Raw genomic sequence first — 23041 nt, 5'->3', positions numbered from 1 at the left:
ATGCTGTACCATCATAGCTCAGACATCACTCAGATGTCAGCACAACTCCACCAGTGGAGAGGCCAAAGCAGAGATTGGTGCATGACATAGGGTGGGAAGTCTTGGGCTGGCCCTGTGAAAGAACGTCCATTGTTGCACTAAAAACTGTCACTTACTGAAAAGGTGTACAACTGTTGGAGCTCCCTGTCCACAGGTTGAAGTAAGGTGAGGTAGCGTGTTATACCAGTCTGAGTCACAGTGAAAAACGTATTGTAGTCATTTAGAAAAAGATGGAGCAGCGGGTCCTTTGTCTTCAAAGAGAAACAAAGAGAGTGGTTATTACATTCTCAAAGGTATCGTAAGGATATACACAGAAGCTGTTTTAATGATAGTACTAAGTATCTGGACTGACAATGAGATGAGGAGAACATTCCCCAAGGGCTACAATTACAGCTTCTGCATGAAATGGAGGGAGGTTCTGGGGAGACAAACCCTACACTCGACTCATCATTATCCTTCCTAAGCAACAGTACTATAGAACAGACTCCATTCTTTCTCCAAAATAATTCAAGCACTGATCATAACTCGCTTTTGGCAACTGGTATTCTGAGTAATTATTTCAGCAACAAACTTGAAAAAGTAGTGGAGGAGGGGGAGAGACTTCAGCCATCTGCAAAACAAAACGCCACAGACCACAGCAAAAGAATGAGACCATTAGCTGATAACATACTTGCAACAAAAGACAGTTCTTACAAAGGTGATTTTAACACAACAATGGACAGATAATACAGTAATTTATGATTCAAAGCATCTGCTTCCTTTGACGTCCTTGAGAAAGCTGCCAACATGGTTAATGCAGTGGGACAGCACAATAGCTCTGAGGGGCTGGCAGTTGGTGTGAGGCTGTTGTGCTCTAGAAAACCAAGGAGTGAGGGAATCTCCTTTGGTACAACAAAGTCATTCACAAAGAGACAAAGGTGCTTTTATTTTTTAGATGGGGGAAAAGCAAGCATACATCACACAGAGGTGGAGAATTACTTGGATTTACAAAATAAAAATAAAATAATATTAGAAACTTTGGAGAGGCAAAGTTTTCATATGATGAATCTCTGCATGTGAACACAGAGACTGTTTCCCATATAGGAGCATTACCTACAGAAAAGTTTAGCATCACTGAGATGACCGTCATTTCACTCTGATATAACAAATATACCTTTCCACACCATGACCAAAGATCCCAAAATAATTTTTTCCCCACATCATCAGGTCCCTCACTGCGAGAGAGAGGATGGGTTTTCCCTTAAGGAACAAGATGTCCCAAGCTTTCTTTCTCAGCATAGGATGTTATACGTTTGGGATGAATAAAAATGTTATATTTCTGAAGGAATAAAACCTCAGCAGCAACACAAGATCAGTCAAATCCTATGCAGTGCAACTGCATCATATTGTGACAATTGAAAGATGTCAAGCAGCTGGACAGCAAGTCAGCTGCACAGAGCAATACAGGACTGATTTCACACAACCAGTTTTCAAACCAAAGAGACACAACATCAGGACACTCCCCCTTTCCCAAAATGGTGATACGATATACTAACATGTATAGTATACTAAGCAATATTTGCTATATTTCTATTAAACATTTTGTAAAGATTAGTTCAACTAATATAATTTCCTTCTCATCTAACCAATTAAAATCTTACTTAGAGATACTTTAACAGTGCAATCCTATGCATATCTACTCAGAAGTAAGTCCCATTTATTTCAATGGCACTTACTCCCAGGTGAGTATAAGATTGCAGCCTAAAAGACAGTGATTGTAGTTACACATGCTCCAACAGACATAACAGCATCACTGCAACAGATGAGAACAAAAAGCAGTGAACCAGGTACAAGATTTAGGGCCAATTCAGACAGTACTTTAATGTCCACTATGGCCCCCATGTGCTAAAAGATTCACATGCTCATGGCACACACACATCCTGGCCTCTCCTCTCACATCCAGGTGAATTCAGGCCAATTTCCTTAATTGTGAGGTTTTTTTTGGTGGGGGGGAGGGAGGGCAATTTGTCAAAACTGCAGCTTTACTTGTGCTGATAAGCCTACTTGAAAGTTACATTCATTGCTGTGTGTAAAGGAGCAGTTCAGATGAACCACCACGACCCCATCATTAGGAGAACTAGCCACAATTCATCTAGGGGGGTTCATGTGTTCACCATAAATGTGCATGTCTTTTAGTGTGCGTGTCCAGTTTGAAATTTAAAGCACCTTAGGCTGGTTTTCACACATGATACTTAAAACAGGTTTTTCCCCCCCTACTGATTTCCATATTCAACCCTGTGTCAACAAGACTGCCATATGCACACCAAAAAGTGAGTGACCAATGTGGGAAAATAGCCTAAGGCTCCAATCCTATACACACTTACCCAAGAGTAAATCTCACTGAAACAAATGAAACTTACTTATGAGTAAACATGTAGAGGATTGCCCTCTAAGATTGTCTAAGACAGACAGTGTGGTTTTGGACATAGAGTAATGTAAAAAGAAACCAGGAGTGATTTGCATTGCTCTGTCTCATCCAAAGCCCAGCTACGCTTATCTGGCTTCAGGTGTGCTACTTAAGCATAGACAGGACAAATTAGTCACCCATGCTTCCTTTCTGTATCACATCCAGGTCGCTTAAAAAAGAAAAGAAACAGAAAGATTAAGGGCACAATCCTAACCAGGTCTACTCAGAAGTAAGTCCTATTTTGTTCAATGGGGCTTACTCTCAGGAAAGTGTGGTTAGGATTGCAGCCTAAATTTAGCAATTTTTGTACTTATTACATAAGGAAATGAGTAGAGAATTATTGAAGGTATAAGCCCCACTTTAATTATGAAAACAGCCCACAAAATTCTAGAACCAATTTAAATGAGCTACTCTCAAGAGATAGGAATGAACAATGAAATGAAAAAAATATATATACATTAATTTTTGAAATGAACAATGGTTAAAAATATGGTTTGGTGTACTGCTTTTTAATACCATAATATAAGTTGGTGGACTGTGATTTTGTGTTTGAAATTCAGTTACAGATTTGGGGGAAAAAATTACTCTGATTTTTTTTTAATGTTCTTTAAGCCTTTTTGGCATAGGAAGAAAGATGCAGAAAAAGTGAACTCAAGCAGAAGAAGGTAATATACCAAGATGAACACCTAAAAATACCTACAGGAGTGGCACCTGCTGGGATCTAAAAAGCAAAAGCAAACAAAAACAAAATACAAAACAAAATAAGTCTGTAGCAAAATACATTTAAACCTATACAATGTCTGGAAATCCATACACAAACATTTATTGAAGGAAGTCACATAAAAGCAAATGATCTGTCAACCTGTCAGAGGAATTCTCTGTCTAATCTTCTGAAGCTATTTTTGAAAGGAATATAAACTTGAACAGAAACAAACACGTATACTACCATCTGCAGCAGTATTTCTAGTAACAGCCTCAATTAGAGAGTCTCATGTCTGTAGAAATGTGTCTGGATAGGGGGTCTTACCAGAAAGTCCCTTAGGACACGTTCTGGAGTAATGTCTACCAGTTCAGATCACTTTTCACTTGATGAGGATGAAATATCTGAAGGTGGTCTTCACTGGAAATCTGGTATTGGAGTTTATGGCCTTTTTAACAGCTTTTTAACACCTGATTTTTACAGCCTGGGATTTTATAAAATTGCTGCTGATGCTCTTTTTACTGTATCAATGTCTGATTGTTGTTTTTAGGATGTTTTTAATTGTAATGGTTTTAATTTGTTTTAATTGTGATTTATTTGTGATTTGTATTTCAAGTTATGTTGTAAGCCTTGGGTCCCTTAAGGGAGAAAGGTGGTACAGAAATATAGTAGGTAGGTAGGTAGGTAGGTAGGTAGGTAGGTAGGTAGGTAGGTAGGTAGGTAGATAGATAACCAGCATCTACTGGAAGTTCTAAAAATATCTGGTCCAAGTAATTAAATCTATATGTGATAACATGAGCCCCTGTAGATGGTTAGATGCATGAAGTGTCATCCAGATTGTCTAATCCGTGTGATCCAATACGCGGCCCACATGCAGCCTGAAAAGCCTATTTTGGCACCCCCAAAAAGCCCTGCTACAGCCCCCCACTGCCTCCTCCCACTTCAGCAGCTTCTTGGTCTCCCTGTCATGCTGTTCCAGTTTCTCTTTTGGAGGAGAAGCCACAACGGTGTGGCAGAGAGATAGAAAAGGTCAATTGCACCTACCATTGCACCTACCATCACCTAGTCCCACTGAGCCTGCCGACTGACTTCAATGGCTCAAAACCAGGAAGTAATTGGTGACATCATCATGTCACCGCAAATTACTTCCACATCTGCTCAGTCGGGGGTCAGGCCTGGGTCATGTGCCACCCCGTGGAACTGCCAGAAGTTGGACAACCCTGGATTTAGTGTTCATATCTGCCTCCAAGTTAAGATCAAAGGCCAAGGTCAAAATAATTTTTATGAATACAGGTGAACGTGGCTTAACGATATTCTGATCAACGATGGACCATATATATGATAGCCTGTCATTGATCCCATGCTTCCCCAACCCAATACTCCAGAGCAGGGCTGTCCAAACTTTTTGGCAGGAGGGCCACATCATTTCTCTGACACTGTGCCGGGGGCCAGGAAAGAAAAGAATTAATTTACATTTAAAATTTGAATAAATTTACATAAATGAATATATTATTATTATTATTATTATTATTATTATTATTATTATTATTATTATTATTATTATTATTAACAGTATTTATATACCGCTTTTCAATTAAAAGTTCACAAAGTGGTTTACAGAGAAAAATCAAATGACTAGTGGTTCCCTGTCCCAAAAGGGCTCACAATCTGAAAAGATGCAAGAGAACACCAGCAGACAGTCACTAGAAAAAGACATTGCTGGGGTGAGGTGGGCCAGTTACTCTCCCCCTGCTAAAAAGAGGAGCACCCACTTGAAAGAGTGCCTCTTACCCAGTTAGCAGAGATGGAACTTAAATGAATGAATGAAGGTCTTGCAATAGCTCAAGGAGGGCTGGATTGGGAGTCCTCGAGGGCCACAAGTGGTCCCAGGGCCGGGGTTTGGGCACCCCTGCTCCAAAGTAAGGGGAACTGCGCTCCCCTTACCTCCAGAGGCTTTTCTGAGTCCCACAGAGGTCACATGTGTCCATCCAGGGCCTCTGCGGTGCTCAGAATGGCTGTTTAGGCAAAAAAAAACCACACACACACACGAACACACACAACTTCAGGTTTCCAGAAGGCATCCTGAGGCCAAGAGAAGCCGGGGGGAGGAAGGGGGGAGGGTTTTCCTGGGTCTCAGAATATCTTATAAGGCATAAAAATGTCACTCCCTGTTTCCCTCTAGAAATTGGAAGTTGCATTTTTTTTTGGCCGAAACAACTATTCAGAACCCTGCAGAGGCCGTGGGCAGATGTGCATGGCCTTTGCGGATCTCAGAAAAGCCTCTGGAGGTGATGGGAGCTGTGCTTCCCTCAGCTATGGAGGCTTCAAACAGGTGAGGTCGCTTAACAATGGTTTCACTTAATGATGGGGATCAGAGAACGCATTCCCATCATTAAGGGACACTCCACTGTACCTGAAAACTCAAGCTTGGCAAAAGTTTGTGCTCCATACTGAAAATGTAAATTTACGTATGTTAACTGAACTTTGGTAAGCTTAATGGATGGGAACAAAATATGCTTCAGTCAAGCAGAGAGAAATCAGGAAGTCTTTTGTGGAATTGCTTTAGCATCGATTTTCCATACAGGTTGAGAGATTTTCAGTACAGGTTGAGACTAATTATTCACATGGGTTCCAAGCACTCACAGGATGGCAAAAAACGCACTATAGCAAATCAATTTAAAAAACAATGTTTCTTTGCTCTGTTGATTTAAAAACAGCCTTGCTGACCTTTGCTATGTAAGATAAGAGTAATTAACAAGACAATTCATCAAATGGTCCTCCTGTAAGCGCTTACAAAGAGCTAAGAGCTTAAACTCAGCCTCTCCTTTCACCAATGCAAAGGGATCACCGTTTTTCCAGGGGGAAGGGAGGAGTCTACTATGGAGAGAAGGACTGATGGATTGTCAGCCCGCTGCCCTCTCTCTCTCTCCTTAAGGAGGCTATTGTTAAAGGACTCTTCAGTTTCTAAAACTGATGTTAAAGGAATGCGTTTTCCCCTTCTCCAGGGATCAGCACATTCTTTCTCATTTGCAGGGGCCATTCGTGTTGAGTCAAACTCGTGTATAAAAAATCCGTGTATAAATAGTCTGAATTTCAAGGTAATGCAGAAGACAAAATACTTCATGTACTATTCTAATTCCATGTCTGAGCTTGTGAACTCTGCCATTATCAACATTCACTTTTTATCTCTCTATTCATTAATTTTATCAGCTATTCAAATGCTTGTGATCTCACATGCACAAATCAGATTTTTGCACCCTCAGTGGCTTGCATACAGGGAGCTAAGTTAGCAATGAATCTTTATTTTTGTTTTTGCTTAAATGAAATGCACCCTGTTTTAATTTTTGAATTAAATATTTTTGCTAATATGGGAATGAGATAACACTGATATGAACTAACAAAGTTGACTTTAATAAACTTGCCTGAAAATACACTGACATAATTACTCAAGATAATTTGATTTTCTCTTTTCCTTCCTTTCCAGTTTGCTGCCATGTAAGTCTGTTCATAGAGATACCTGTCCTTGACATATGGACATTTATATAGCTTGATTTATACAATATTTAAGTTCATGGCAATAAAACACAGTGTTTTTTTCAAATCATAAAATATAACAAGCTATACAACAAGCTTATATATAACAAGCTAAAGCAACTCAACTCTGGTTCATCTACTTAATGCCAGTACAAATTCCATGCTCCAACATTCCTTCCAGATCAGCTTGTGCAAAACTCCAGGTGCTCACTAGCCACTGACATTTTAAAAAACTAGGGCCCCAATGCCATTCAACCTTTTAGCGCTGATCTAGGGCTGATGATCCTGAAGTGGAAGGACAGTCACAGAGGACTCCTCAAGGTCTGTGGAACTCCTTGCCACAGGATGTGGTGATGGCATCCAGCCTAGATGCCTTTAAAATGGGATTGGACAGATTTTTGGAGGAAAACTCCATTACAGGTTACAAGCCATGATGGGTATGTACAGTCTGAGATTAGCTGGTCGCTCATTATGACGCCTGGGTGGAAACTTTTTCTGTCATCCGAATTGGCCATGGATTACAGATTTTTCGCCTACCCCAGACTGGCGGGGGAGGGAAGTTATATTCAGTAGGTTTCATACATTAAAAATTGGTCACTGTTTAAAGTAGCACAGGTTAAACCCAATTGCAATCTGGTGTCTTCACTGCGGGTGTGTGAGCTAGAATGCTAGATGCAGGGAGGTGGCAGCAAGATGCAAGTATCTTGTGGTCTTGAGTGCCCCTGAGGCATCTGATGGGCTGCTGTGAGATACAGGAAGCTGGACTAGATGAACCCTGGGTCTGATCCAGCAGGGCTCTTCTTATGTTCTTAGGTAAGGGAATATTTGTTGCATCAGCCAGCTGCATTGGCACTCGAAAACTGGATAGGATTGGGCCCTAGGTCTGAAAAGAGCAGGAAGGAGGACCTTTCTTCCAAGGGTGCTGCTATTTATAAGCAGATCTTTTATTTTACGCCCTTAGCTCTAACTTGAAGTTCCAGGTGCAATGATGAATTTGAGACCATATCAAGATTCTAGACCTGAATAATCAGGAGACAAACTTCAGCACATGTTTGTACTTTATCTCATACGTATCTTGTACATATTTGTACATTATCTCTCCCATTTCCACACACAGGGCTGGTCCTACCATAAAGGCAAGGTGAAGCAGATTGTGAGCCAGCTGATGGGACAACACAGCAGCTCATCACCAACCCCCCCCCCCCTGGATATCCTAGAGGAAAGAAGGCAAAACTGCACTATACTGCTTTTCTCCTTTGCAGAAGTGGAAAGGAGGTCCAATTTGAAAGAAAAGAAGAAACTGAGATTAAAAAAAAGACAAAAAAAGAGAGAGGGAAGGGGTGCCATTTTGTGTTCTGCTTTAGGGAGAAAAATGTCATGGGCCAACATTGAGGTGGTTGGACCAACCCATTGGACCAACCCTGAGGTGGTTCATGGTTGAACATAGTCACGTTCTGGCAACTCCTGCGATGCCGCTGGAACCAACTGTATTGGCCTCTGCCTTTTCATTGGACCATTTCAGCGACGTGGAGTGGGGGGATTTGCTGCATGGGTAACAGTCTATCTACTTTACCCAGGCTTCGCACACTGGAGAGGTCACTCTGTCCCAGAACCACTATTCAGAGCGCAATACCATAGTCTTCCAAGACTGAAGGATGCCAACATGCATGTAACAGTCTGCATAGGTACCAAACAGTAGAATCACACTGTAGGCAGGAGGTCTGATCTAGAGGGTAGAGCCTCCATTAGATGAAGATAACATCAGAAGGTCAACAGTTTGAGGCCACCGACAGCTTCCTGAACAGCAAGACCTTGAAGCAGCTGACAAGCTGAGCTGAGTTATTCCATCTGCTCTTTGGTGAGAGCGAAGAAGCATCTTGGCTGCCCTACATGTGAGAGATGAAGGAGCTGCTAGTCAGCCTGCGTGGGAGGCAACTGGAGGCCAGAAGTGAGATCAGACCAGGAAGATCCATCTGAAATGTTTTGTGGTTCATGAAAGAGAGAACCTTCCATGATTGTAAAAATCCCCTTGAGGGATTTAGAAACGCCTGCCTATGTAAACCGCCTTGAATAAAGTCAGAGAAGTAATCCGATGACCAGAAAGGCGGTATATAAATACCTTCTCCTTCTCCTCCTTCTCCTCCTCCTTCTTCTTATTATTATGAGGTACCAAACTTAGATCAAAGTAAGGTTCCTAAATTTATATTTCTTCTTGCTCTTGCATTTTTACAGTCTCTGGAAACCTACTGTAGAATTTCACTTTGAGATGCAGAATGGGTGGGTAGGTGAGGTTTGGGTAAAACCAGGGCCTCAGAGAGGAATTTTATTGGGGGGGGGGTACAGAGTTTCTTTTGGGCCCTTTCCCAAAGAGGAAGGGGTGAAACAGAATGGAGGGTGGCAATGGGGGCAAAACAGGCAGGGGGAAAGTGGCTACAGCCGGAATAGTCTCTGGAATCCAGGTCTACCAGTCTTCCCAATGTAGAGCTCAGGTCTACCTGCCTGCCCGGTGTTGGCAGGTAGATACAGTAATATAGAAAACCAAACGTACTCCTACTTCTCACTAAAATCTTTCAAATATAGAAAATCATTGCAGGAGATTAGTATCGTATTTAGGCTCACAGTAGAATGGAAAGTGTCCTGTGTACACCAAAACTGACTTCTGCAGTAGCTACAGTCCTGCAGCTGTGTCACTGAGCTGCTATACACTCCTTCATGGTTAGCAAATCCACAACGCAAAGAGCTTCTGTAGCAGGTCGGTTTCCTCCCAGATGCGACACTGTTAAAGAATGTATGCAATCCTGGGCCTGGTGTGTATGGTTTTCGGCAGTAGTAATGGTCATGTGCCCATGGTATTACCCCCAGCATCCTGCGTGGGCAGTGAGACTGGAGAATGTAAGATCCCAGGAAATTTCTGGGCCCCCTCCTTTGGCTCCTAGGCCCCCTTCCTGACCCTGGGCCCGGGTATAAATTACCCCCTTTAACCCCCTCTCTTAGGCCCTGGGTAAAACCAATCAGAGGAGACAAGACATCTAGGAAGACACCCCAATTGCATATTCCAACGTACTCTCTGATTTGGGGTAACTTTACATTATATGACCATTACATGGAGGCTGCTTAAGAATATATTTGAATAGCATCATGTCCTCATTCAGACAACTGGAGGAGAAGCAGCTATCTGCGTTACAGAAGGTGATTTTTTTTCTAAAACCTTTTTTCCATCCAATACTTATAAACATTTAAAACAAAGCAATACTTATAAATGCTTAAAACAAAACCAGATACAAAGGGGGCAGGATGTAGCCAATGTTAGTCTGCAAACCTATGCACATTTTCTTGAGAGTAAGTTCCCCTGAAGACAATGAGATTTAGGTCTGAGTAGACAAGCATAGGTTTATGCTGTTAGGGACCCTTTTTTTTTTTTAGTGAGATAGATTAACCCGCAGGCTTAACTCTCCCACTGAACTAGCTTATGTCATACTGTTTGTGTATTAAGTAAACTTGAGAATTCACAAGTCACAAAATATCAGCATGCACTATGCTTTTTTCCCCTTTTATAAACACCCACCTCCTTCCTTGTTATGATGGGTAACAAGCTGCTTCTAACACACATTCCAAATTTAAATGCTAAACATAAAGCATAATTATTTTATTGATTCTTCCAAAAATGCATTAGGCTTAAAGTCAGCTAGGATGATTCTATAATACCTATCAACTATTATGTGCTTTCCCCCAATTGATTATTTGGTATATTTGTCCATGCTAGGATGACCAGGTGCAAAGGAGGACAGAGGGAATCTCAAATGGTGATACTTTTTCTGTTCTTCACTGCTAAGAGGAGGTGATCAAGTATAATAGAGAACATTTTAAGAGATAAGGGACAAATTCAAGGCACAATTTAAGGGAAATCAGAAGGAGAAAAGAGCCAGATGAAGATCTAGATGCAACTACACAAAGCGAATTAAAGAAGATAAAATGAGATGATGTATGCTGACCTGAAAGGGCTGACGCAAGATAGAGTGGAGAGTTGCTGGAAACCAATCTATGGATCAAAACATGAGAAGAGAGCAGCTTTTCTAACTCCTGCATGGCAAGGTGCATGTCTTCTACATAAGTATTTAAAGTATAGAAGCCTTGTCCTCCTTTGCATCTAGTCACCCTAGTCTATGCTGTTCTTTTTAAAACTTGAAATGGAGTTCATTCACTGCGTCACTCTGCTTAGAGGTGGAACACACACTGGCATTAGCTTTGCCTTCAACACATATAGGCACAAATCCTAACCAACTTTCCAGCACTGGCATAGCTGTGCCAATGGGATGTGTGGTGCATCCTGCAGTTGGGGGGCACTCACAGAGTCCTCCTCAAAATAAGGGAATGTTTGTTCCCTTACCTTGGAGCTGCATTGCCCTTATGTCAGTGCTGGAAAGTGGGTTAGGATTGAGCCCTTACAGCAAAAGTGCATCATTGGACTAGAACTGATGAATTTCCAAAGCTTTCTTAGATATCAATTGCAACAATTAAATCGCTTTTCATAACTTTTGTTCTTCATTTCTACCTGAATTTGTCTACCTGAACTAATCAGAGCAAGCCTACATGAGAGGCGCTATGTTTCCAACCTAGTTTGGCCTTGAACCGCTTCAGCTGCCAAGACTACTAGAGAAAATATTGCACTGCTCTTTGAATGGGCCCTAGAACCAAAAAAGGAGATTGAAACAAGCTACTTAGGACTGATCTGTAAAACCCTAAATATTATTATTCCTTTATTTTTGTTCATGACACATGAACATAAAGAACCTTGCAATGAATATGAATGATGTGATCAGTTCTTTTATGTATTTATGAGCTACTGTATCTAGTCATTGCAAAGAAATATAGAATTTCACACAGGACATACAAGTATTTGAATGAAACAAAAACAAGGCTAACCTCCTCGATATCATTGTCCAAAGCAATGATTTGCAGTGGAGATGTTAAGTTCTGGTTGTCTGATATCGTTGTACCCACAGGAGAGGACTCCAGTATGAAGCCCTCGTATGTTGATTCGGTGAAGTAAGGTTTCTGATTGTTCTCATCCAGAACTTCAATATGTAGATTGGCAAAAGCTGGAAGTGGATGGCCATTGTCTTGTTCTGCCTATAAAAGCAAAAAAACAACAACAACACAAAACATATTTGTTACAGGTTCCTGCAGCTGCATTTGACCCACTCATTTGACCTTTTCTACTTTCGGTTGCATGCTTATAATTCCTTCTTAACTTTTCATCTGCTTGTATAAATGCTAGTTACCATCACACTCTAGTGTTACCAAAACATAGAAGCAAGTCTGAGACTACAGAGCAGTGATTTTCAACATTTTTAAACTCACGACACACTGATAAGGCGCTAAAATTGTCAAGGCACACCATCATGTGTTTGACCATTGACAAGGCACACCTCCCTGCCAGTGGGGGGTGGGAGTCTATATCCCCCAGTGATTCTACTAATAAATGACCCTCCCCAAAGTCCCACAGCACACCTGCGGACCAGTGTACCACGGCACAGTGGTTGAAAACTGCTACTATAGATATTCACAGTATTTGGATTTCACAAGATTTAGCTGCATAGTGTCCAAGTATATCCCTCTTCTTTCTTCCATTGTTGTAATATGTCCTTTAGATATTTGGCAACTAACAGAGTCTCCAAATTTCATCCAGGAAACCTAAGAAATCTACCATATGGCCTAATGCCAGATCTCACTAGTTTGCTCCCTTTTCCCTAATTTCTCAAGGTGACACAGCAAAGAGAGATCGCATCAACTGCTGTGTTACGCCCTCACATAAAGTTTAAGACACTGCCATGACCATGCCCCACAGTGTATTTAGATGCTACTTAACAAGGATGGAGTCAGAGAATGGCCAGATAGAGCACTGGCTGAAGAGCCATGCCCACTGGAGGGCCTGATTGGGCAAAGATGACCCTTGAAACTTTACACCAGTGCATGTGGTAACACCTAATATACCATCATGGGGCAAATGGGCATAACAGGGGGGCCCAGAGCACAGGGCCAGAAACATAGTTCTGGCATTGTTGCTGAATAATGAGGTGCCTCGTTATTCGCGGGGGTTCCTTTCCCAGATGTCAAAAAAGTGGATGACAAAATCCATGGTTCAAGGCACCTTTAATCCTCCAAAGGCGACTGGAGTTGGAAGGAGATGTGAGGATTCTGCCATTTAAACTTTCATCCCATAACTAAAAATCTCTGCATCATTCCTCAAAGCATAGACAGAAATTATGGACTGCAACGTCATCACTGCAACAGATTCTGAATTATAGTACATAATATTAAAAATAATCCTCATTTGTTTTAAAAGATAACCATTAATTCTAAATATCAAAATTCACTCCAATTAAAGCCCAATTAATAGACTGGATATGTTAAGGCAGGGGTGGGCAAACATTTTGGCAGGAAGGCCACATCATCTCTCTGACACTGTGTCGGGGGCTGGGGAAAAAAAGAATTAATTTACATTTCAAATTTGAATACATTTACATAAATTTTCATAAACAAATACATTGGAGCCGGAATTTATAAACCAAGTTTATTTAAAATACACGAGAGCTACAATACACGCAAGTAGAACCACATGAGAACTATGAACTGTTTGCCATACACCTCTTGCACAGTGAAAACATACAGACCAAGCCAGACACACATGGAGACATAAGTTGTTCAGAGGCAACTTTGGGGTGTGTGTGTTAAAATAATGTCCAGGGAAAAGCAGAAAACACATGGAGACTATAAAAGGCCTTGCTCTAACTCAGCCTGATGGCTGATGGTAGTGAGTAACAGTTGCAGGCCAGCCAGAGGCTAATTGGAGACCGGGGGCTTCCTGCAGGCCAGATTGGGACTCCCAAAGGGCCACAAATGGCCCATGGGCAGAGGTTTGCTTACCCCTGTGCGAAGGGGATGTATTTGAACTCTCTCTCTCTCTCTCTCTCTCTCATATCAATGCTCATACACATATACACAAAGGAAAAAAAGGCTAAACACATTTTGTAAATCAATTTCAATGACAAGCATATGTATGGTCAAATGAATCTATTGATTGCAGTCAATTCCCAGCAAATAGAGATCAAATAACCAGAACTAATAAGTGAAATGAAACTGTCACTTTCAAGAAACTGCTTAACACAGGTGTGGTTTTAGATTTACTTTCTCACAGCCCAGACCAATGATCACTTCAGCATCTCCCTAAGTAAGTTATGAAACACAGAGATAGTTCATTGTGCCTTTGCAAATATAGTTTGTCCAGTGCTACTGATTCACTTATCATAGAGAAGAATGACATCAGCATCTTCTCTCTACATGAAACACACCGACAGTAGTGGTGGCTTGAGCGCTATGGAAAGCTGCCATCTCTCTAGGAAGGAATAGCAGAGAAAGAAGGTGCCAGACACAGGAAAATGGACATAATTCCAATTACATCTGCATTTAGGCTTTCTTGTAAATAAGATCACAAAGAACATCAAATGTATGGTTCATGCAGTAGCGTGGTTGGGGGATGACGACTGGCAAGTCCTGCAGACGCCGCAAAGCACTGTGTAAGCAGCCCCTCCCACTCGCTGTCGGAGCCATTCTGGGCAGTGATGGCAATACATAGGAGATGCCATCTGGTTTAGTGAGTGCCTGGGCATCACTGTTGCTGCCCAGAATGGCTCCAAAGGTTGGTGGGAGATGTTGCATACGGTGCCTGCAGAACTTATCGTTTTGCCCCCACACCTATGCTTCTCAGCTCATGAAAATGTAGGGCAAGGTCAGTCTTTTCTCTTGCAGCACCCATGTGTGCAACTTCCTTGATGGCAGGTTTATCTGGCCCTTCTTATCATTTGATTGCTCTTGTCTGTGGTTCTTGTTCAAAGTTTGTTTAGTTTTATTTTGCTGACTTATTGCAAAGAATATTTTTGTATGCCACTTTGAGGACCCTTTTGGCACAGCTGTAACCTGGGCTAACTCCACAGAGCCCTGTGGAGAAGCCAGAGTAGGACTGTGGGACTCGCCACAATCCAACAGTGGTTGGCGGTGACATAAGTGACAGATGCTGTCAGCTAGAGGATGCTGCTGGCCTTTGCAATTCTTTTAATGTTAACTTATGGGACCCCAGGGCACTAGTTAACATCCCAGTCAATTTGTTCAATTTTTCCCTGGGCAGGCGACTGGTCTGTGCCACCAAGTCTAACTCGATACCTAAAAAGGTGAGCTTATTGACCGGGCCCTCTGTCTTGTCATGCGCCAGAGAGACACCAAGTTGCCCACACAGAGCAGTGAAATCATCCAGAAGCAGAGCATGCTCACCAGACAATGGGGGCCCCATAAAAAGGAAATCATTGAGATAGTGGGCAGTGGATTGTAGCCCTGTCCTAAAGCGTACAGTCCATTCCAAAAATGAACTAAACGCCTCAAAAACTGAACAGGAAATTGAACATCCCATCGGTAGCGCCCGGTCCACGTAATAACCCCTTTCAAAATGAAAACCCAACTGGCAAAAATCTGAGGGTGCATGGGTAGAAGTCTGAATGCAGATTCAATATCTGCCTTGGCCATCAAAGCCCTGGGGCCACGACTCCTGAGGTGGCTAACAGCCTCATCTAAGGAAGTGTATCTGACTGAACACAGGTGGGCGGGTATCCTGTCATTTACAGAAGCACATTCTGGGAAAGACAGGTGGTGAATCAGCCTGTATTGGACCGGGGCTTTTTTGGGTACCAGTCCCAAAGGTGACACCTGCAGGTTACTTAAAGCAGGAACAGCAAATGGTCCAACTACACTGACTGCCTCAACCTCCTTGACTATTTTACGCTGCACCACATCCTTCATGTCTCTAACTGACTGGAGGTTATGAGCGAACGTGTGGCTGGCAGGAGGCAGCGCAGGAATCCTAAATCCAAACTTAAAACCATCCAACAATTGAGCTGCAGGTTAATCATTATAAAATTGCAGCCAGTAGCCTAAGGCCAAAATCTTAATCGGCGTTGGGCCCCTTATTAACACCTGAGGGGGTCTGCCGGATGCGGCCCGTGGAAGCTTTTTATATGGCCCTCAGGCTTTCAACTTTTGAGTAGTGCTGAGGAGTTACCGCTAAAAGGGCAGCCCACATGAAAATTGGGCTCTCCCATATCTTAAAATATGATCAAGATTTGTATATTTTCTCTTTTGTTATTTGCAGCTAATGAGTTCCTAAGTGAGATAAAGTGTTTATTTTTAAGAACATAAGAACAGCCCCACTGGATCAGGCCATAGGCCCATCTAGTCCAGCTTCCTGTATCTCACAGCGGCCCACCAAATGCCCCAGGAGCACACCAGATAACAAGAGACCTCATCCTGGTGCCCTCCCTTGCATCTGGCATTCTGACATAACCCATTTCTAAAATCAGGAGGTTGCACATACACATCATGGCTTGTAACCTGTAATGGATTTTTCCTCCAGAAACTTGTCCAATTCCCTTTTAAAGGCGTCTAGGCTAGACGCCATCACCACATCCTGTGGCAAGGAGTTCCACAGACCGACCACACGCTGAGTAAAGAAATATTTTCTTTTGTCTGTCCTAACCCGCCCAACACTCAATTTTAGTGGATGTCCCCTGGTTCTGGTATTATGTGAGAGTGTAAAGAGCATCTCCCTATCCACTCTGCATAATTTTGTATGTCTCAATCATGTCCCCCCTCAGGCGTCTCTTTTCTAGGCTGAAGAGGCCCAAACGCCGTAGCCTTTCCTCATAAGGAAGGTGCCCCAGCCCCATAATCATCTTGGTCACTCTCTTTTGCACCTTTTCCATTTCCACTATTTCTTTTTTGAGATGTGGCGACCAGAACTGGACACAATACTCCAGGTGTGGCCTTACCATAGATTTGTACAACGGCATTATAATACTAGCCGTTTTGTTCTCAACACCCTTCCTAATGATCCCAAGCATAGAATTGGCCTTCTTCACTGCCGCCGCACATTGGGTCGACACTTTCATCGACCTGTCCACCACCACCCCAAGATCTCTCTCCTGATCTGTCACAGACAGCTCAGAATCCATCAGCCTATATCTAAAGTTTTGATTTTTTGCCCCAATGTGCATGACTTTACACTTACTGACATTGAAGCGCATCTGCCATTTTGCTGCCCATTCTGCCAGTCTGGAGAGATCCTTCTGGAGTTCCTCACAATCACTTCTGGTCTTTACCACTCGGAAAAGTTTGGTGTCGTCTGCAAACTTAGCCACTTCACTGCTCAACCCTGTCTCCAGGTCATTTATGAAGAGGTTGAAAAGCACCGGTCCCAGGACAGATCCTTGGGGCACACCGCTTTTCACCTCTCTCCATTGTGAAAATTGCCCATTGACACCCACTCTCTGCTTCCTGGCCTCCAACCAGTTCTCAATCCATGAGAGGACCTGTCCTCTAATTCCCTGACTGTGGAGTTTTTTCAGTAGCCTTTGGTGAGGGACCGTGTCAAATGCCTTCTGAAAGTCCAGATATATAATGTCCACGGGTTCTCCCACATCCACATGCCCGTTGACCTTTTCAAAGAATTCTATAAGATTTGTGAGGCAAGACTTACCCTTACAGAAGCCATGCTGACTCTCCCTCAGCAAGGCCTGTTCATCTATGTGTTTTGAGATTCTATCTTTGATGAGGCATTCCACCATCTTACCCGGTATGGATGTTAGGCTGAACGACCTATAGTTTCCCGGGTCCCCCCTCTTTCCCTTTTTAAAAATAGGCGTGACATTTGCTATCCTCCAATCTTCTGGCACCGTGGCCGTTTTGGGGGACAAGCTGCATACCTTAGTCAAGAGATCTGCAACTTCATTCTTCAATTCCTTAATAACTCTTGGGTGGATGCCATCAGGGCCCGGTGACTTATTGATCTTTAATTTATCAATGAGGTCTGAAACATCTTCTCTTTTAACCTCTATCTGACTTAACTCCTCGGTCAGGAGGGGCTGTTCGGGCAGCGGTATCTGCCTGAGGTCTTCTGCCGTGAAGACAGATGCAAAGAACTCATTTAATTTCTCTGCCATTTCTAAGTCTCCTTTTATCTCCCCTTTCCCTCCCTCACCATCCAGAGGGCCAACCTCTTCTCTGGCAGGTTTCCTGCTTCTAACATATTTGAAGAAGCTTTTATTATTCCCCTTAATGTTGCTGGCCATGCGTTCCTCATAGTCTCGCTTGGCCTCCCGTATCACCTTCTTACATTTCTTTTGCCACAGTTTATGTTCCTTTTTATTCTCCTCATTAGGGCAAGACTTCCATTTACAGAAGGAAGCTTCCTTGCCCTTCACAGCCTCTCTAACTTGGCTGGTTAGCCATGCGGGCACCCTCCTGGATTTAGTGGAACCCTTCTTTCTTTGCGGTATACACCTCTGCTGGGCCTCTACTACTGTTGTTTTAAGCAGCCTCCATGCACTCTGGAGAGATTGGACTCTTTTCACCCTCCCTTTCAACCTCCTTCTAACCAGCCTCCTCATTTGAGGGAAGTCCGCCCGTCGGAAGTCAAGGGTTTTTGTTAGAGATTTGCCTGGTATTCTTCCCCCAACGTGCACGTCAAAACGGATCGCAGCATGATCACTGTTCCCCAATGGCTCAGTAACGTTTACATCTCTAACCAGGTCCTGAGTACCGCACAATATTAAATCCAGAATCACCTGTCCTCTGGTGGGCTCCGTGACTAGCTGATCTAAGCCACAGTCATTTAGCACGTCAAGAAATCCGGTTTCCTTATCGTGACCAGAACACAAATTGACCCAGTCAATATGAGGATAATTGAAGTCCCCCATGATTACAACCCTGTCCCTCCTTGTCACCTCCCTGATCTGTTTCCTCATTTCAAGGTCCCCATCCGATTTCTGGTCTGGAGGACGATAGCACGCCCCCAGTATTACATCGCTGCACAAGCCTGGTAATTTAACCCACAGAGATTCTACGGTGGAGTCGGACCCACCTTCAATCTCTACTTTGCTGGATTCTATCCCTTCCTTAACATAAACGGCCACCCCACCTCCAACATGCCCCTGCCTGTCCCTCCTGTAGAGTTTATAGCCCGGGATTGCGGTATCCCACTGATTCTCCGCATTCCACCAGGTTTCCGTTATGCCCACTATGTCAATGTTTTCCCTTGTCACCAGACATTCCAGTTCTCCCACCTTTGCTCGTAGACTTCGGGCATTTGCATAAAAGCATTTGTACACGGAATGCCCTAGGATGGGCTGCTTATTCGCTCCTTTGTCCCCGCATCCTCTCATTGTGCCAAACCGTCTATCACATTCCACATTTTGGTTATGACCTGTTTAGTGACATCACTTCTTGCCTAATGACATCACTTCTGGACCTCAGCAGGCATCATGAATGCTATGTGGCCCTCTGTATAACATGAATTTGACACCCCTGCTCTAAAACATTTGTACTCTGATCATGAGTGGCAGAATAGCTCCATTTCGCTGTTCTATAAAGGAGATTTGTTTGGATCTTCATTTGAAGATTGTGAATTGTTCTCACCATTGGTTCTCTAAATAGGCTTTCCTTTAAAATTGACTACTATGGATTTTGTTGTTTGCATCATTCAAATTCGTTGCATAATTTAGTGTTGACCTGTTACCTAACAGATGTTTAAAAGACTCTGGGCCCAATCCTATCCTCCCTCTCCCACTGGTGCAGCTGCACCAAAAAGTCCCCTTATCCCTCTGTAAGCCTCCCGCTTTGCAATGTGTCTCCTCAGATCTGTGCCAGCTCTTTAGCTGGAACAAGTCCAAGGAGGGAAATGGGCCAGGGAGGCTGCTGATGGAGAGGGTAGGATCAGGTGAACAACATTGCCACTGGATTCACACCCTTCCACAGCCTCCCTGCCCAATTTCACCCCTTTGTTTTGTTGCAAAAAGCAACTCAAGAATAATTTGGTACTCAGGAGTAAAAGTCTGCAGGCTCTTTATTCGAATTGCATGCAATTGGCCCATGGGACTCTTGTCTCAAAGCATAGAGCAAATCATTTTAATGGTGATCTGGTCTTTATACAATTTGCCTGTCCTCAAATCTAGACAATTCATTGGCTGAAATTTTACATCAGAGATGGGGCAAACACCTAATAGGTTACAGATAAGGTACAATTTGCATTAAAGATGGGAAATAGGTGGGCAACAAGTGGGCAAAACAATTGATTGGCTATGATTTACATACAGGTGGGGTTTCACCTTAAAACCTAGAAAAGCACAAAAGTTTCTAAATCCTAGCAGGGTGCACTATAATAGCATGTGTCCAGTACTCAATAACCTGGTCATAATTTAAGCCAATTATACAGATTGTTTTGACAGGTAACATCATTAAAACAGAAGGCACTATCATCTTATCTGCATTCTTTTCCTATGTGTTAGTCTAAACACTAAGCAGCTGTGGGGCCTCTCTGCAAAATTAAAGCTTCTTGTCCTTTTATTAAAGAGGTTTTCAAAAGCTGTACTAAAAAACAAGCAATTTGGTTTCTATGGCTTAATTTTATATAACGATTGGATAATTATTATGTCCCGTTATATGCGGGTTACAGGCTACCTTGTCTCGCTATGTACTTTTTGCTCTAAAAGTATAAAAGTATAGTTACAGAGTTTTCCTAGTAGGTACATGCCAAGGCGTGAGCTCATTCCTCTTCAGTAGCTGCCTGGCACCTGCTATCTACACTTCAAAGTGTAAACACCCTGAGCTGAGGCCCCAAGCCCCAGCTTCAGCCAGCTTCTTTCAGTCAGACTCGCAAAAAGGATTCTTTATTAAAGCCAAGCAGCTTTTACCACTGTGTGTTGCTATGCTTTAGCAGTGCAGGCTTTTACATATGGGCTACAGTTTGGGGGCAAGGGCTACCGTATGTTAGTTGCAACCAACCATTTTTGGACGTATGCCTGGCAGCGATGCAGTGATGCTTTCTCTACAATCACATGCATTATACGGAACTTCCTGCCTTGGGACCAGGCAGTACAGGCTAGCAGGCTGCTGGAGGTCACCTCAGGGTAAGGAGACATTTTTCTCCTTATCTGTGTTGAGCCCCAGCCTGCCCTATGGGGCTACTTGGATCTGCACCAGTGTAAGGCTGCCAGGGCCAGGGGTTAGGATATGGTACACACTACTGCCACCGATCCCACCCTCCTTCTGGGCCCAGTCCTCTTCCTGTTTTGCCCTCCTCTGGCCAAAAACGACTCCTCCTTGGCCCCAGAACACCCTCCCAGTCCCCTCTCCCACCTTCTGCACCGCCCAGCACAAACTTACCTCCTCTGGCCAGTGCAGAGGATCTGGCCCTGGTGAACTGGCACGGGCCTCACACCAGGCCAGCCTACTCACGAAAGAGCCTATACCAACTCAAGTACTGGTTTGGACTGGGCTGCCCATCAGTCTGATTGAAAGCCCAATCCTATCTAACTTTCCAGTGCCGATGCAGTCTCAATGCAGCCCCAGGCAAGGGGGAAAAGATCCCTTACCTTGGGGAGGCCTCCATGGCTGCTCCTCCACTACAAAATGCACTGGAAAGTTGGACAGTATTGGACCCTAAGTATTTTGCAAGCTGAAGGCTAGAGACACAGTGTAAGGCAATTTATCCTTTCCAGTCTAGTTATTCTTCCTTGATATCCTTCACACTACACAGCATGCCCTCTTTTAAAAACTGTCCCTTAGAAGTCTGAGCCTCAGACCATCATATTCTGTATGCATTGCCCAGCATTCAACCACCACAAATCTTCATTATGTGCTTGTGCAATTAAGCATGGGTCATTGCTACTGACCAAGTTCAGAAAGATTTACCAGGCTGCTACAGGAGAGAGAGGAAAAAAGATAGTATCATTCTCTCTTTCCCAATTATAATGCATAAAACAAGTGTATTTCACACACAAACAATCAGGAGTGTAATGGAAATTCATAGTATGCTTTGCAATTTGTTAGCTGCCAATGTACTAGCAATCCTGCAGTGAAAGCTGTCAATCTATGTAAGCGTTTGTAAAATAAGTCCCTGCTCAATATTGCTTTCTCACTTTGCTCTATGGCTAATGGCCCGAGACTTTTATGTTCCAACTTTTATGTTCTAAAGTTCTAAAGTTGTGTCAGGGCACATAATGAATTCATAGGGTGATCCTGATGGGTCATCTTGGTTCTCCTGCTTATATTCAATCCTGTGGTGTCTTTTAACATAAGAATATGCTCCTCAGCTTTGATATTGACTTTATGGGCAAACTACATGTTATACGCTAAAATACGTAATGGTACTTTGATTTTTTTAAGTCACTTTGGAAGGAGGTCTTTAAAGCAAACAAGTGGTACTCAATCCTGTACACTTCTATCATTTCTCTGTTCCAAACCTCCCCCCTGCTCCAATTCCTCCAGGTCAGCTTCAAATCTGTTTTAATTCCTATGGTGAATGCTCTGTCCTTTCCCCTATTTTTGGCATATTTGGGGGCACTTTTAAGGATGTATGTATAGAATTCAAGTCCCAAAGGCTAATGTTATAATACATGAGTTACTACAGCACAAAATGGCAACAGTGGTAAGACTAGAGAAATATCAAAATAACACATAGGGTATCCTGATAGGGGAGCAGTGAAATAGTGATAGCTGGGATCAACAACAGAGTTGACACTGGCAAACCACAATGGAGAGAAGGGGAGCTAGGCACAGAACCATAAAGCTACTCAGAATCAGTGAATCCTATGATTTTCTCCTGAAAGCCTGGCTGGCAGAAGGCACGTTTTGAGCCTGCCCATGACTGATAACCTTCATAATGATACCTGTTGGAGTAATTCTATGGCATGTATTAGATAACAGATTTTCAAACTTTTTCATCTCACAGCACACTCACAAGGTACTAACAGTGTTAAGGCATACCATCATTTTTTTGACAATTAAAAACTCACATCATTCTGCTGGTGGGGGACTCACATGCCCTAGTGGCCATCCTAATAAATGGCCCTCTCCCAAACTCCCATGGAACACCTTCAGACCATTCCGGTTGAAAATTGCTGTCTTAGATTAACATTTTGAAGTATGGAAAGCAATGACCAATGAATTTACACATCCACCTTTCATTACACCTATAGTGCATTCTTTGTTAACACCACACTGATGGTTTACAAATAAACAAAAAAGTAGAAAATTGATCCCAATTTTTTTAACCGGTGTAGAGACTCAAGGGAACAGTTGATGGTGGAAGGAAGGATGGAAACATCATTCAAGATAAGGGCAAATTTGTTAAGAGGGAAATGGAAGCAGGACTAAAAGAGCACAATTAAAAATTGGCTGGGAAATGTGAAGGCTCATCCTATATGCCTTTTTGAACATGT

At 42.9% G+C, this 23041-nt stretch overlaps 1 protein-coding gene across 6 annotated transcripts in view; it reads right to left on the bottom strand.

The window, feature by feature from the left end:
* Window positions 1-23041, bottom strand: part of PCDH15 (protocadherin related 15) — a 455608-nt gene that overhangs the window by 210409 nt on the left and 222158 nt on the right. For all 6 annotated transcript variants that reach the window (XM_066618750.1, XM_066618749.1, XM_066618751.1 and 3 more), the window contains 2 exons: window positions 11643-11849; window positions 156-290 (listed from right to left, as the gene is read on the bottom strand). In XM_066618750.1, coding sequence (XP_066474847.1) covers window positions 156-290; window positions 11643-11849 — 342 coding nt within the window. The remainder of the gene's footprint in view (window positions 1-155; window positions 291-11642; window positions 11850-23041) is intronic.

This window comes from Tiliqua scincoides, chromosome 3 (genome assembly GCF_035046505.1).
Source record: "Tiliqua scincoides isolate rTilSci1 chromosome 3, rTilSci1.hap2, whole genome shotgun sequence".
Classification (NCBI taxonomy): Eukaryota; Metazoa; Chordata; class Lepidosauria; order Squamata; family Scincidae; genus Tiliqua; species Tiliqua scincoides.
Note: the sequence above shows the minus strand (reverse complement) of the source record. Positions and strands in the feature narration are given on the sequence as shown.